The sequence below is a fragment of the Choristoneura fumiferana genome, chromosome 4 (genome assembly GCF_025370935.1).
Source record: "Choristoneura fumiferana chromosome 4, NRCan_CFum_1, whole genome shotgun sequence".
In the NCBI taxonomy this organism is placed as follows: Eukaryota; Metazoa; Arthropoda; class Insecta; order Lepidoptera; family Tortricidae; genus Choristoneura; species Choristoneura fumiferana.
In genome coordinates this window covers 13,440,667-13,454,581 of record NC_133475.1, presented here as the reverse complement: position 1 = coordinate 13,454,581, position 13,915 = coordinate 13,440,667, and the positions used below count along the sequence as shown (strand labels likewise).

The following is a 13,915-nucleotide window of genomic DNA, read 5'->3' as shown; positions in this document are numbered from 1 at the left end:
GTCGTAGACGAGGCCGGATAAAACGAGTCCAAAAATCCCTGTTCTGGCGAGGCTGTATAGTGCTTTTCTCAAACAATGTGAGAAAATATTTCATCCATCCATCCATCCATCCATCCGTCGGTCCGTCCGTCTGTCCGTCCTTCCGTCCATCCGTCCGTCCGTCCGTCCGTCCATCAGTCCGTCGTCCGTCCGTCCATCCATCCGTCCTTCCATCCATCCATCCATCCATCCGTCGTCCGTCCGTCCGTCTCCCGTCCATCCATCCGTCCGTCCATCAGTCCGTCCGTCCGTTCTTCCGTCCGTCCGTCCATCAGTCCGTCCGTCCGTCCGTCCATCCATCTGTCATCCATCCGTCCTTCCATCCGTCCATCCATCCATCCGTCCATCCATCCATCCATCCATCCATCCATCCATCCATCCATCCATCCATCCATCCATCCATCCATCCATCCATCCATCCATCCATCCATCCATCCATCCATCCGTCCGTCCGCCCATCAGTCCGTCCGTCCGTCCATCCTTCCGTCCGTCCATCCATCCGTCCTTCCATCCGTCCATCCATCCATCCATCCATCCGTCCGTCCGTCCGTCCGTCCTTTCGTCCATCCGTCCGTCCGTCCATCAGTCCGTCCGCTCGTCCGTCCATCCATCCGTCCATCCATCCATCCGTCCGTCCTTCGGTCGCATCGCATCGCATCGCAAATGCTTACAGAGTAGTGGTGGTTGGCTGTTTGTAATTTTTCTTTGTCAGTTTAATGTTAGTAAGCAAATTTAAAAGTTAGAGCAGCGGACAATAATGGATTTCATACATACTTCATGGACTAGGCCAAGAAGTTATGTAGGGAGGTGGTAGGCAGCCATAAATGAGAAACTTCATGTCTCTATTTCGTGATATTAACGCATACATTTCCGAGCATGTTTGAGAAAAAAATATTTCTTGCTGCTGTCCAATTGTTGGCGTTCTGCAGAATCAACCGCAAACCTGTCATCGTGACTGACCACAGCTGAGCAAGTCATCACTATACGTTATTAAGAGACAGCACTTCCATTAAAGCCATAAACTGCTGAATTATGAACGTAGTTTCTACCAACTTGAAAGTGACAGTCACAGACTAATAAGAGATACTACGTATGACAGTCAGAGGCACCAACATAAAGTGTCAATCTCAATTTAGAGATTGCTATGCTACATCGATATCGATAAATATTAAGTACCTAGGTAGGTACTTTGTGATATTTTTTTTACAGTTTACCAGGAAAATAATTACAAATAGCACATTAATAAAATTTTATTGAAAATCTTGTGATTTATGAACAAGTTGAATAATGCTACGATAGCCACACAATTTTTTTGAGAACTCAGGACTATAATAAAATGTACAGCTCGTGTCAGAAGTCAGTTGAAATCTGAAACAGAAAGTAATTACAATTAATATTAACATAATTTATTATTTATTGATTCGCGCTGTCATCGTTCATCCACCATTACCTCTCATATTTCGTTTTCTAGAATTTTTTACCGTACAACGGCAAAAACTACTAGACACTGGCAAAATTGTCCTCCGATGGACAGAGCCATATTTTTTAAAGAAACAACAATATTATTTTATTATTAATTTCTTATTATTTCAGAATTTATTTGTTCGACATCTAAAAATGAAAAAAATAAAGTTAACTTCAGCACAGCACTAAGTAATGGTTATATGAAAATATGGTAAGTAATGCTAAATATTGCTTAGGCTCATAATATTTACTGGTAATGCGACTATCATTAACACTGTTCTTAAGCTGTTTTTACTCAAATTTACCTATACAACTAAAAAAACACAATAAAACTACTTGTTCGGGTCAAGCGGAAATTTAGCCAAAATTATATCTTTGGTCATACTTCTCACTCTCCGGACACCACAAATTTCACACTTTCACAAAGATTTGCCACCCATAATATCTGTTTATGCAGTTAATTGCAACTTTTTTAATACATTCAGTGAAAATAATAACACCAAACTCGCGCGACAGATTTGACTTGATGGCGGGCGTCAATGGCGTACGTCACATGCTGGCCAACATGAGGTGAAGTATAATGCGGCTAAATTAGCGTGTCGGGATTGGTATATTAGGACAGAACATTAACCAACTCTTTTATTTGGCAAGTGTCTTAGTTTTCAATGTTGGTACAAAGTACGTTCATAATTCCATACATTGTGTTTTTACCCGACTGCCCGAAGGAGGGTTATGTTTTTCGAGCGTATGTATGTATGTGTATGTCCATTTCTTTGGTCCTCGCTGCAGCCTAAACGGCTGGACGAATTGTAACATATGAGGTATCATTGAATTCGTCATAACTGTCGGAGTGACATAGGCTATATAATATTTCAATATGGCGTCTGCGAAAAAAAATATGGCCGAGAAATGAAAAAAAAAAAAACTTATTGTAACAATATGGGTATCAAATGAAAGCTAATAATTAGCCTATTCTAAATATATATGGTTTATAATACTTTTAATCTGCAGTTTTCACATAAATATCATAAAAGTGTAAAATAAAACATTAAATTAAATAAATCAGAAACCCGACTGCTAAAACTAAAAGGAAGAAAATAAGTCTAGTGGTCTAGAACTCTGTCAAGACAAGAAGCTCATTTAAGGTTCAACAGTCGGGACCCATTATTACCAAGATTTTTTGAGCTGGTTACGTTTTGAATGGGTAAATGAGCTTCTTGACAGAGTTCTAGACCACTAGACTTAGACTTATTTTCTTCCTTTTAGTTTTAGCAGTCGGGTTTTGTATTAATAAGACTTTATTTATATTTAATGTGTTTTATTTAGTCGTAAGTTTACAGAGACAGATTCTTATATCCATATCATAATGTCACCATCTTGATATATCATAGATCAGAGAGAGTCAATCAAATTCGGAACCATAGATTATACAACATCTTCTCTCTTCTCAAAAAAAAAAAAAAAAAGAAATAAAAAAATTGATTCTAACAAAAAAAAAACTAATACCATCACTAGTAGGTGATATAATCTTCTTGCCACTTGGGGGCTGCACGTGTCGGCGTGGCCGTTGCGCAGGCGGTTGATTGGCGCCTGCTCTGCTGACTGCGTGCTGTTCCCTGCTGGGGCGCCCACACTCAGGGCGTTAGCTGGCTTCTCTACTGTTTCCAGGCTGCCCGTTGGCGGTGTAGGGGACTCTGCCCTAGCTCCAATCATAATCGCAGTTCCTGAGACTGAAGTAGCTCTATCTGGCTCTAAAAACGGATCCACATGGTCCTTATGAGGCTTTATAAAAACTCGATTTCTACGGTATAGCCTTCCATCCACTTGAACTATATAAGATCTGTCTGTTGCTCTCCCAACTATTTTTCCAGGATACCATTTCTTGTCCATTTCAGGTTGCAGCTTAACAAATACTGACTGGTTTTCTATTAAGGGGGGCAGTGCTTGTGTTTTCTTGTCATAGTACATTTTGCTATTTATTTGTTTTCGCTTGATATAATCTGTCACATTCTGTACCACTTTAGGTTTTAGTTGAGAAACTAGTAAAGGCATGCCTGATCTTGTTCTTCTAGAAAAAAATTTTTGAACTGGACTTTCTTCAGAGTTTGCTGATGGTATATTCCTTTGATGAAGTAGAGCATACCAGAAATCTTCTTTATCTTCAGCAGTTTTTAGCATGAGTTGCTTGGCCTTCTTAACTGTAATTTCAGCTTTCCCGTTAGACTTCGGATAGTGAGGGGAAGAAGTCACATGATGGAATTTCCAGGCTTCTGCAAATTTTTTGAATTCTTGATTTACAAAGTTTGTGGCTCCATCTGTAATTACTTTCTGGGGAACCCCATATCGTGCGAAATTCTTTTTACAGATAGCTATAACATTATGTGCAGACAAGTCACTTAGATCATCCAGTTCATAAAAATCTGAGTAATGGTCTATTGTTATTAAATATCTTCGTATTTTATTGCTTGACCTTATTTCAAATGCATCCATAGAAATTATTTGGAATGGATATTCTGGTATCTCAATACTAATCATCGGCATGGATCTTTGGCAGTACGAATGTTTCAAACAGGTAGCACAAGATTCAACATGATTTATTATTTCTTTAGTCATTCTAGGCCAAAATACATTGTGCCGTGCTACACGAAGACTGTTCACCACTCCATTATGACTCTGATGTATAATTTTTGTTATATACTTTCTTAAAGCTCCCGGAATTAACATTTTCCCATTCCTAAAAATAATTCCTCTGTCAGTACTGAGTTCATGTTTGTATTTAAAATACTGCTTCAATTCAGGAGGCATACTATTTTCATACTTAGGAAATCCCTTTATTATGTATTCTGTCAATGACTTTAGGTTGCTATCTGCAATAGTTGCTTCCTGGATCTCTTCAATAATTTTGTCAGATACCTTCAAATAATTAGTTTCTTTCATGTTTTGAATTGTTTTGAATATTTTATATTCTTCAGATACTTTTTCTATGTTGTCCATGTAATTCTTGCCCTGACTGTATGGAATTGGTGATCTAGATAGCATATCTGCTACATTGTTGTTTTTTCCCTTTACATATTCTAGATCAATACTATACCTTTGCAGAATCATGAGCATAAGCTGAAGTCTTTTTGGTGCTTGTGACAATGGTTTACTAAATATGTTTATCAGGGGTTTGTGGTCTGTCTTCACAATGGTTTTATGACATCCATTAATATATTGATCAAAACGGGTACATCCAAAGACAACAGCTAGCATTTCCTTTTCAATTTGTGCATACCGTTTTTCAGTCTTTGTAAGTGTCCTGGACGCATAGGCAATTACTTGATTCTCTTGGTAGATGACTACGCCCAAACCCTCACTACTGGCATCACACTCCATTGTGACCGGTTTGTTCATTTCAAAATACTTCAGGGATTTGAGATCTGAAATTATATTCTTTAGTTTCTGGAACTCCGCTTCTTCTGCAACAGACCATTTCCATATAGCATCCTTGTAAGTGAGTTGCCGGAGATTTTTTGCTTCATAACTGAGATTCTTTATATAGCGACTGAGATATGTTATCATACCCAGAAAACATAATACTTCTTTTTTGGAGGTTGGGGTTGGCATGTTCCTGATGGCTGTAACCTTTGACTCATCAGGTTCCAGTCCATGATCTGTAAGTATATGACCAAAAAATTTCACTGATGTTTGTAACAGATTTAACTTGTCTTTGTTTAATTTGCAGTTTGCTTCACATAGCCGGATTAAAAGATTCTCTAGGTTTCTATTGTGATCTTTTGTTGCCTCAGTCATGTTTTCACCAACCCCATAGATGAGAATGTCATCAGCCATGACCTCTACTCCTGATAGGCCACTTAACAATGAAGTTAATCTTTGTTGAAAAATTTCAGGTGCTGCAGATATGCCAAAAGGAAGCCTTTTCCATCTGTACCTACCAAAAGGTGTCCAGAATGTTGTAAGTTTACTGCTTTCTTCTGTGAGATTAACATGCCAGAAGCCTTTCTTTGTGTCCACTGTACTGAAGACTTTAGCCTTTCCCAGTTCTGGTAAAATTTCATCCAATGTTGTGAATTGATAATTGGGACGTTTTATTGCTTTATTCAGTGGAATAGGATCCAGGCATATTCTGAATTTATTATCTCTTTTGACAACTAAAATATTATTTACCCATGCTGTGTGTTCTGTTTCCTGGGTGATAATATCTTCTTTCTCCAATCTCAGCAATTCATCTTTTAAGACCTCTCGCAATGCCATGGGGACACGACGAGCAGCTTGGATGGAAGGCGGTACAGTTTTATCAATTTCTATAGTGGCATCACCTGAAAATTTACCATAACCTTGAAATACCTTTTCATATTTTTTTATTATATTTTCTGCTTCCCTTCTGTCTATTTTTTCATTGGGAATTTGGGACAGGCCTTTGCAATATTTGATGAAGCCTAACTTGTAACATGCTTTTTCAGATAAAAGTGGTCCATGGTCGAAATCAACCACAGAGAATCTTATCTTATATCTTTGATTATTAATCACACACAAGAGATAAATGTCACCCATTACTTTTAAAGAGTGTCCACCTATTGTGCTAAGTTTCGATTTAGAAGGGATCATCTCAGGTTTTTTAGTTTCAAGAATTTTCTTACATGCTTCATAGCCTATTAAACACATCTGCGCTCCAGTGTCTAGTTGAAAAAGGTAAGGTTTCAGCATATTATTTACCTCTACATGCATTTCACCATGCACCGAACCGGATCTCTTGCTTCGTACCACTTTCCCAATGTGTAACTCTTCTTCATCTGATGAGAAACTATCTTCGACTTCTTTAATATATTTCTTACTCTTTTTCTTGCATACTTTTTATTGTGATTATATGCACCACAATTTTGGCATTGTTTTCCATAAGCCGGGCACAATTTTTTACTGAAAATGTGAGATTCTCCACAAAACTTACAAACATTCTTTCCCTTTGATGTTGACACCTTATTAATTTCTTTCTCTTGACTTTGCAAAACAAGTAGCTGATCAGAAGTAGCTTCTGCCGATCTGCACATATCAATAGCTAGTGTCAGGTCTAACTTTTCAGCCTTCAACAGTTCTTTTTTTAGGTTGCTGTCCATGATGCCTACTACTATCCTATCTCGAAGAAGGTGCTGTTCAAATTCCTTGTATTCACAAGTGCTTATTAGCTTCTGAAGGTCCAATAAAAAGCTGTCAAACCGCTCATTTTCCTTCTGTATTCGAGAGTTAAACATAAAGCGATTATAAATAACATTTCGCTTTTTCACCATGCGATCCCGAAGAACTTCCATCAACTCTTTGGTACTTCTCTTCGTTGCATCAGCCACATCAAATAAATATTTGTTATTAGCAGCAGCACCGATAGCGCTAAGCAGAAGACTCGCCTTTTGTGACTCGCGCTCCGTGCCCCATTTCTCCATACCCGTGGCGGCCACATAGTTTGCCCAACCATCTTCGAATGTCTTAAACGCTGCCGAAGTCTCGCCAGAAATGCTTAGAGGCGGGGGCCATGGGACGTGAACATCACTTTTCATTTTATTATTGGATAATTCTGAAATTTGCGTCCGCATGTTGGCCAGCAATTCCGTTTGAGTTTTCAGTATCTCGGTGAGGGCCTCCATTTCTTTTGACATTTTTCTTAATTTCTTCTGACACCATGTATTAATAAGACTTTATTTATATTTAATGTGTTTTATTTAGTCGTAAGTTTACAGAGACAGATTCTTATATCCATATCATAATGTCACCATCTTGATATACCATAGATCAGAGAGAGTCAATCAAATTCGGAACCATAGATTATACAACAGGTTTTTTGATTTATTTAATTTAATGTTTTATTTTATATGAAGTGTGCTAGGCTGGTGACTGACTGACTGACTTTGGCCCAAGCCTTTTAAGGACGCCAGCCAATAAGGGGAATAACAATAATATATTTGTATTATGTAATTGTAATTTATTGAACGTAACGAATGTTTTCTGAATTTCTAAATACTTAAGGATGTTGTTATTTTTCATAAGGTGCCTTAGTGTTAGTGTTCATAGTAGATAAAAGAAAAAACTGGTAAGATCAAGGAAAGAAATCAGTTTTTTACTATAATATTTTTTTTGTTAAGTCGGGTTCTCGCAAATCGCAATCCTAACCATACCTAACCTAATTTTTTTGTGGCAACTTGCTTCTTGCTTGTGTCTTCTGTTCGGATTAGGGTTACCAGAAGCAAGGACCATATATACTACCATATATACTAGTATATAATATGGTTCTTGCCAGATGACGGCCGGAATACGAAATTATCCGGAATTTTTATGTCTAATTTATCTAATTTCATTTGTTTAACTTTTAATGTTTTTTTTCTCTATTTTTTTTAAACCCCTGTTCTGCATTTATTTTTAACACTATCACTAATTATAAAGTTTGTCAAAATTTGTGACAAAAACTGTAAATTGATTGCGATCGCGTGCGAGGTCAGAAACGTTAGGCAATACGGCCTCAGGACAATAAAGTAATAATTACCAAGGAATTTTGTCAGGTATCTCAAAATTGGAATATGGTAACCCTACTTAGTTGGGATCACAGTTCTAACCTAACCTGGTACTATTACTTATAACCTAACTTAACCTAACCCAACTTAACTTACTTTTTTGGTGGTCGCTCGTGTCTGTCGATCGTAGTTCTAACCCAACTTAAACTAACCTAATCTTTGGTGGCCCATTGTTTCTGTTGGGACCGCAATTGTTTACTTTTTTTTGGCGTGAATATGCGTTACGCATACTTCTCGGACTGGAATAGTAACGGTGGGAAGTTATCGGGGGCTTTTTTTAGGGCCATATACCCACTAACACCGACAATCGCAGTTCTAACCTGACCAAATTAACCAAATCTGTTATTTGGTAACCACTCGATCTTTGGTGGTAGGTGCGTGCACTGTCTGAGGTCTGTACAATAACAAGACTGTCAATGTTAGGCACACATGTAATGTAATACCTTTAAAACGAGCATATATCAGAATCTCAGAAACGGCTCCAACGATTTCGATGAAATTTGGTATGTGGGGATTTTCGGGGATGACAACTCGATCTAGCTTGGTGTTATCTCTGGGAAAACGCTTATTATCGAGTTTTAGCCCGAGCCAAGCTCGGTCGCCCAGGTACTAAATTAATAAATAATATCAAAAGGAGATTATTTACAGTACCTAAGTTTTTAACGGTAACAAAACTCGATAATGTGACTCCTTCCTCGGTTGATCTGCTTCCTGGGCTAAAAACCATCACACAGTTCCACGCACCGGTGTCTAGATGTTTCAACACCATTGCCAATGCGCGGAACCGGCTGCGATAAGGGGGTAAAAGGTAATGGTTTTAGAGCTGGTCCCCACTTGTCGGATGTCGGGCCCGGATTTTAATCGGATGTTCCAGTGACAGAACATATTGTTATATGTAGCTATTCACACTTGCCCGACACGATTTTCTATAGAAATGACTGACATCCGACACGAAACGGATCCGACAACCGACAAGTGGGAACGGCCCACATTTCGTAGAAAAGTAGTGGTTAGGTGTTTACAAAAGAGATTTATGATTATAGTGAGTGATATCAATTTGAATAATTCGGAGTTATAATCGTTAGCCATAGAGACTTTATGATTGGAGATTGCTATGGTACCTACCTACCGACTTATATATTTTTTTGAAAAATAAATAAATAATCGGACATCCACCAATAATCAGAGTTGAACTTCATGTGAACTTTGGCGCACAGTTATCATTGTGTGTGTAGTAGAACTAGGTACGTACATAGGTACGTACATTTTGTTTTTACGGTTTTCATAATTCTATACTTCTTTAGAAAAACTTGTATATATATAACAACACAGACAGCTTTATTAGACTCATCATCATCATCAGCCGGAATACGTCCACTGCTCAACAAAGCCCTCCCCTTAGAACGCCACAATGAACGACAACTCGCCACTTGAAAACAAATTATAGATGCGTCGAGCGAAATAGAGCTTATTAATCGGTAATCGCGGTACATTCCGTAGTAAATTATCTCTTAGTACCTAACTGACAAAATTCTGTAAGTAACAATACAATACAATACAAATATTCTTTATTGCACACCATAAAGCAGTAAAATACTTATAATATAAACACTTAGATTCACGGTAGACAATAGGCGGTCTTATTGCTTAAAAGCGATCTCTTCCAGACAACCATTTGGGAACAAGAAATTATATAATATACCTAACTACCTATATAAGTAACCTGAAATTTACTTACCAAAGATTTCTAAAACCCAGAAAATGCTAACGGAAAACAAAAAACAAAACACTGAATCGAAAAATCGTCTTAGCAAACCCCTAATGGTTAAAAAAAATTACCATACAATTTTTTTTTTTCATTTTTGATTTTTCTATTTTGTCGGTATAGTTTATATACACATCCGTGCCAAATTACAGCTTTCTAGCATTGATAGTCCTGAGCAAAGCCGCGGACGGACATGGCGAAACTATAAGGGCTCAGTTTTTGCCATTTGGCTCCGGAACCCTATAAAGCCTTTTAGTGTTTAAAACTCTACGTATTTATTTGGTAACAACCAAATACGTAACGAAAATCACGAATCCGTATTTTAGGCAGGCAGCTATGTAAACATTGCAGACCCCAAATCGTTACCTTTGTTACACTTACCCTACAGATTTGATACTAGCACCTGTACACTAATGGCGTATGAGGATCTACGAGACCCATTTCGAATAGGAAGGGCGCTGTGGTCCTTTGTAATAAGATTATAAATGAAGCGCAAATGCCTGTTCCTGTGCTGGCAGAGGCTTCAGAGTAATGGTTAATAAGGATAATCTGCAATGAACGCGAAGCAAGACCTTCCATGTAGCCGTCCCTACCTCGGCCCACATTGTTTTGAAATTACCTACCAACGGATTACTTGTTGTTAGTAAATTAGTTATGTATGTCCAATATCTTTGGTCATGTAAGTTTCGATGTCAGATGTTCGTTTGTCGACCTACTGATAGCATGGTGGATCATGGGTTAGTAAGTATTTCTATATACAAAAAAGTAAAACCGACTCCAAAAAAAAAAAAAAAAACAAAAAATGGAACCGACTACAAAATCCTTGAAAATATTAATCTAGGTACCTACTAGCTCGAAGTCGGTGACTCAGCACGACCCAGCAGAGGGATTGAAACCTATAGTACCTATGTAGGTGTGGTAGACGACTATTGTTCCATTCCTGCTGGCTTGTGCTGAGGCACCGACTTCGAGCTAGTAGGTACCTAGAAAAATATTTTCAAGGGTTTTGTAGTCGATTCCATTTTTTGTTATTTTTTTGGAGTCGGTTTTACTTTTTTGTTAAAAAAAATCTTATTTTAATATTTATCAGATCGAAGGTTAAAAGGCTACTTGATTCAAGCGCCATTTTGAAAACTTTACAGGAGAGCATTTTAAAGATTTGAAATAATCACTGCTCCCAAAATACTTAATAAAAGTTTAAGAGTGACCCCAATCATAAAAAGGCGTATTTTTTTCTAATTTTTGATACATATAAAATAAATAAAATATGTTTTTTTACGAAGCTAGATGTAACTTAAGACATTTTGCACTATTCTCTGATCAGAGCAGAAAGATCTAAGTGCACAAATACGATTTATATGTTCAAAGCAAAATGGTTTAAGTTTATGTACACTTCTTTAATAGATCAAGGATAAATGATTTAAATCGCTCACTAAGTAGAAACTGTTCATGGATAAATGATTTAAAACGCCCACCTAGTTGTAAACTGTTTATGGATAAATGAGTTAACCGCTCACCTAGTTGTAAACTGTTCAAGCAAAAATGACTCAAATTAAAATAATTAATTCTAAAATTCAAATTCAAATTCAAAAAAATTCAAATGATTTATTCAGTAAATAGGCCGCAATAGGCACTTTTACACGTCATTTTTTTTAAACTACCAGCGCTTTCGGAAAGACCATCATTGCCAAGAAGAATGCGCCGCAAGAAACTAATACTAAATTGTTTTAATCTCAAATACCTACCCGTGTTGATTTGTGTTAATTTGTATGTAATTTAAACGCCACTTTTATTGCTAGGTAAAAGAATAAACCGATTTTAGTACGATATTTAGTATAAATAATAAACTAATATAAAGGAATCAAGCGACAAAAAGACTAAAAAGTGGTCAAGGAAAATTAGCACAAGTCAAATTGTTTCATATACTAGTTCAGGTAAGATTGCTTCAAGTGGAAGAAATATTGTTGAAATGTTCAAGGCAAAATGATTTAAGTAACATGTATTAAAAATTCTGGTTAAAGCAAAATGAATTAACATCCTATGTTTAATTTTATATGATCAAGTAAAAACAATTCAAATGTCGATGCCATTTGTTTCCATCCAAGGATAAATGGCATAAGTTACTAATAGTCAAAAAAAACGTTTTTTTTTGGTGGATCTATATACATGCTCTGAAAAAAAAACAACCAAATTCGCTACACTTGAATCCCTGTAAACCGGAGTGATGCCCAAATTTTCAATGGAGCCAAGCGCCAAAAAAGTGCTCAGATTTACCTCAAACCCGGCTCAAACGACGCGGAAAAATCACTGATTCCAACGATGTATATAACGCAATATCGCCCAAAATGCCGCTTGAATCAATTAGCCTTTTAACCGTCGAGATTATCTGCCTTAGACAGAAAATAACAGTATAAAGTGGGTCTATATCGCCAGGTCTAAAATTGTTAGTCGTAATGTAATGTAACTCTTTTTTCTCTGAAAGCGATTATTTTTCAAAATTGTTATAAAACAAATATACTTAATCTAACCTTTGTGACCATTTAAAAATTAATGAAAAATGTAGGTACGGTTTCAGCGGGGAAAAATAAATGACTAACAATAATTATGACAAACATTACATTATGACTTATAAAATTATGGCAGTGAAGTCAAAAGGATCCCGTATAAAGTTCCTAACCATTTGAGTTTTGACTGGCGTTTGTAGTGATTTTCTTTTTTGTATTGTTCTAAAATGGGACAAACCTACAGATGTACATTACAAACAGGCAGATGTACAGTGAGACTTGAGTATTTTATGTACAGAATAGAAGCATATTTACAGATGAATTGAAAACTACTCGTATTTCCTTATAGATGTAGAGTCCGCCTATAAATCTGTAGCGTGTGCGCCACACACACACACACTCTCCCGCTATGTATTATATAATAGTTGTAAGCTATACAATAAAGACATTACCTATTTACTCGTCATTTGTGTTTGACTCAAGTCCCGACATCACAAATCGATGGAAAAACTTAGAAAATGACTCCTTCAAATTGAACACGTTCCTATTTATAATTACAATAATAACAAATTATTTAATTGGATCTGATTTAAATAAATGGTACCTTAGTGCTTTAATTTAATTTTATTGCAAAAATTATTGCTTAGCTTGGTCGACTTCTCGATCGTACAGGTCTCGTAGCAAGTCTTGGTTCATGACTGCAGAATCGCAAAACTGCAACTTTTTCACTAAGTTTTTCCGCAATTCGATCTCATCTTTGGCCAAAATCTCCTTGAACGCCGGCGTACTTATCAAATTTGCAAAAAACTTGCGATTGGTTGTAAACTTAGGAGCGAACCCCACGGTTGTTTTCGCCGGGAAGTTCACGAATGTTTGTAAATCATCAAATAAAAATCTGTAAGGCGAAATGGTAAATCCGTTTTTTTTTGATAAATAAGATTTCTTATCAATGCATAAAATAAAAGTTACTGACTGTTGTACAGGCATCGTTGATGATATACATTTCAGGAACAAATTGAAGAAGTATTCGCCTACGTCTTGCGCTGCAGATAATGCTTCGCTGTACCTAAAAAGTCACAATTAGCAGTTCTTGGTACTATTACTATGTACCAAGAGGTCATCCTTTGTTTGAAATACGTTTAATCTAACTATAAATGCTTCCTATAATATCAATACATACTTCGCAGTAGCTTCTTCGGCGGTCACTGCTAACGTAACACTGCAAAATCCTAACAATAGAGCAGTATGCAAAAGGAACGTTATTCTATTGCCCATTTTATTTTACACTTAAGTACGTACATAATACTTGGTCCATAAATATTTATGTGAACGTCAACTAGTCTAGGTATCGTTATCTGGGTATGTTTTTATAACTTATTCGTAGCAATCAGTTACGCAAACATGAACAATGTAGGTAATAAAACAGAAAATATAATAAAGTAGCGTATAATAAAGTCCTGGTTATTTTTCACTTATATCATATCGGTGTTAAGGAGAAGTGTGTCTGCTCGTTATTGTTAATATTTAATAATGCTGAAAAATGTTTAGAATTCTTAAAAATTACATTTCTGCTGAGGTTTTAACTT

General features: G+C 36.7%; 1 protein-coding gene across 1 annotated transcript; it reads right to left on the bottom strand.

Annotated features, from left to right (window-relative positions):
* Positions 1-1,274: 1,274 nt before the first annotated feature.
* Positions 1,275-13,712, bottom strand: LOC141427496 (uncharacterized). Its single transcript, XM_074087005.1, has 4 exons — positions 13,510-13,712; positions 13,303-13,395; positions 12,934-13,224; positions 1,275-1,407 (listed from the first exon to the last, which is right to left on the bottom strand). Exons 1-3 carry the CDS (start codon positions 13,602-13,604, stop codon positions 12,966-12,968), a joined length of 447 nt encoding a protein of 148 aa, XP_073943106.1. The 5' UTR covers positions 13,605-13,712; the 3' UTR covers positions 1,275-1,407; positions 12,934-12,965.
* Between the last annotated feature and the right edge of the window lie 203 nt (positions 13,713-13,915).

Bases quoted from the DNA above. Each gene is read 5' to 3' on its own strand.
- LOC141427496 (XM_074087005.1), bottom strand. From the start codon at position 13,604: ATGGGCAATAGAATAACGTTCCTTTTGCATACTGCTCTATTGTTAGGA. The intron at 13,396-13,509 runs GTATGTATTGAT...GTGACTTTTTAG, and splicing joins GCCGAAGAAGCTACTGCGAA to GTACAGCGAAGCATTATCTG. The intron at 13,225-13,302 runs GTCAGTAACTTT...TTCGCCTTACAG, and splicing joins TCAACGATGCCTGTACAACA to ATTTTTATTTGATGATTTAC.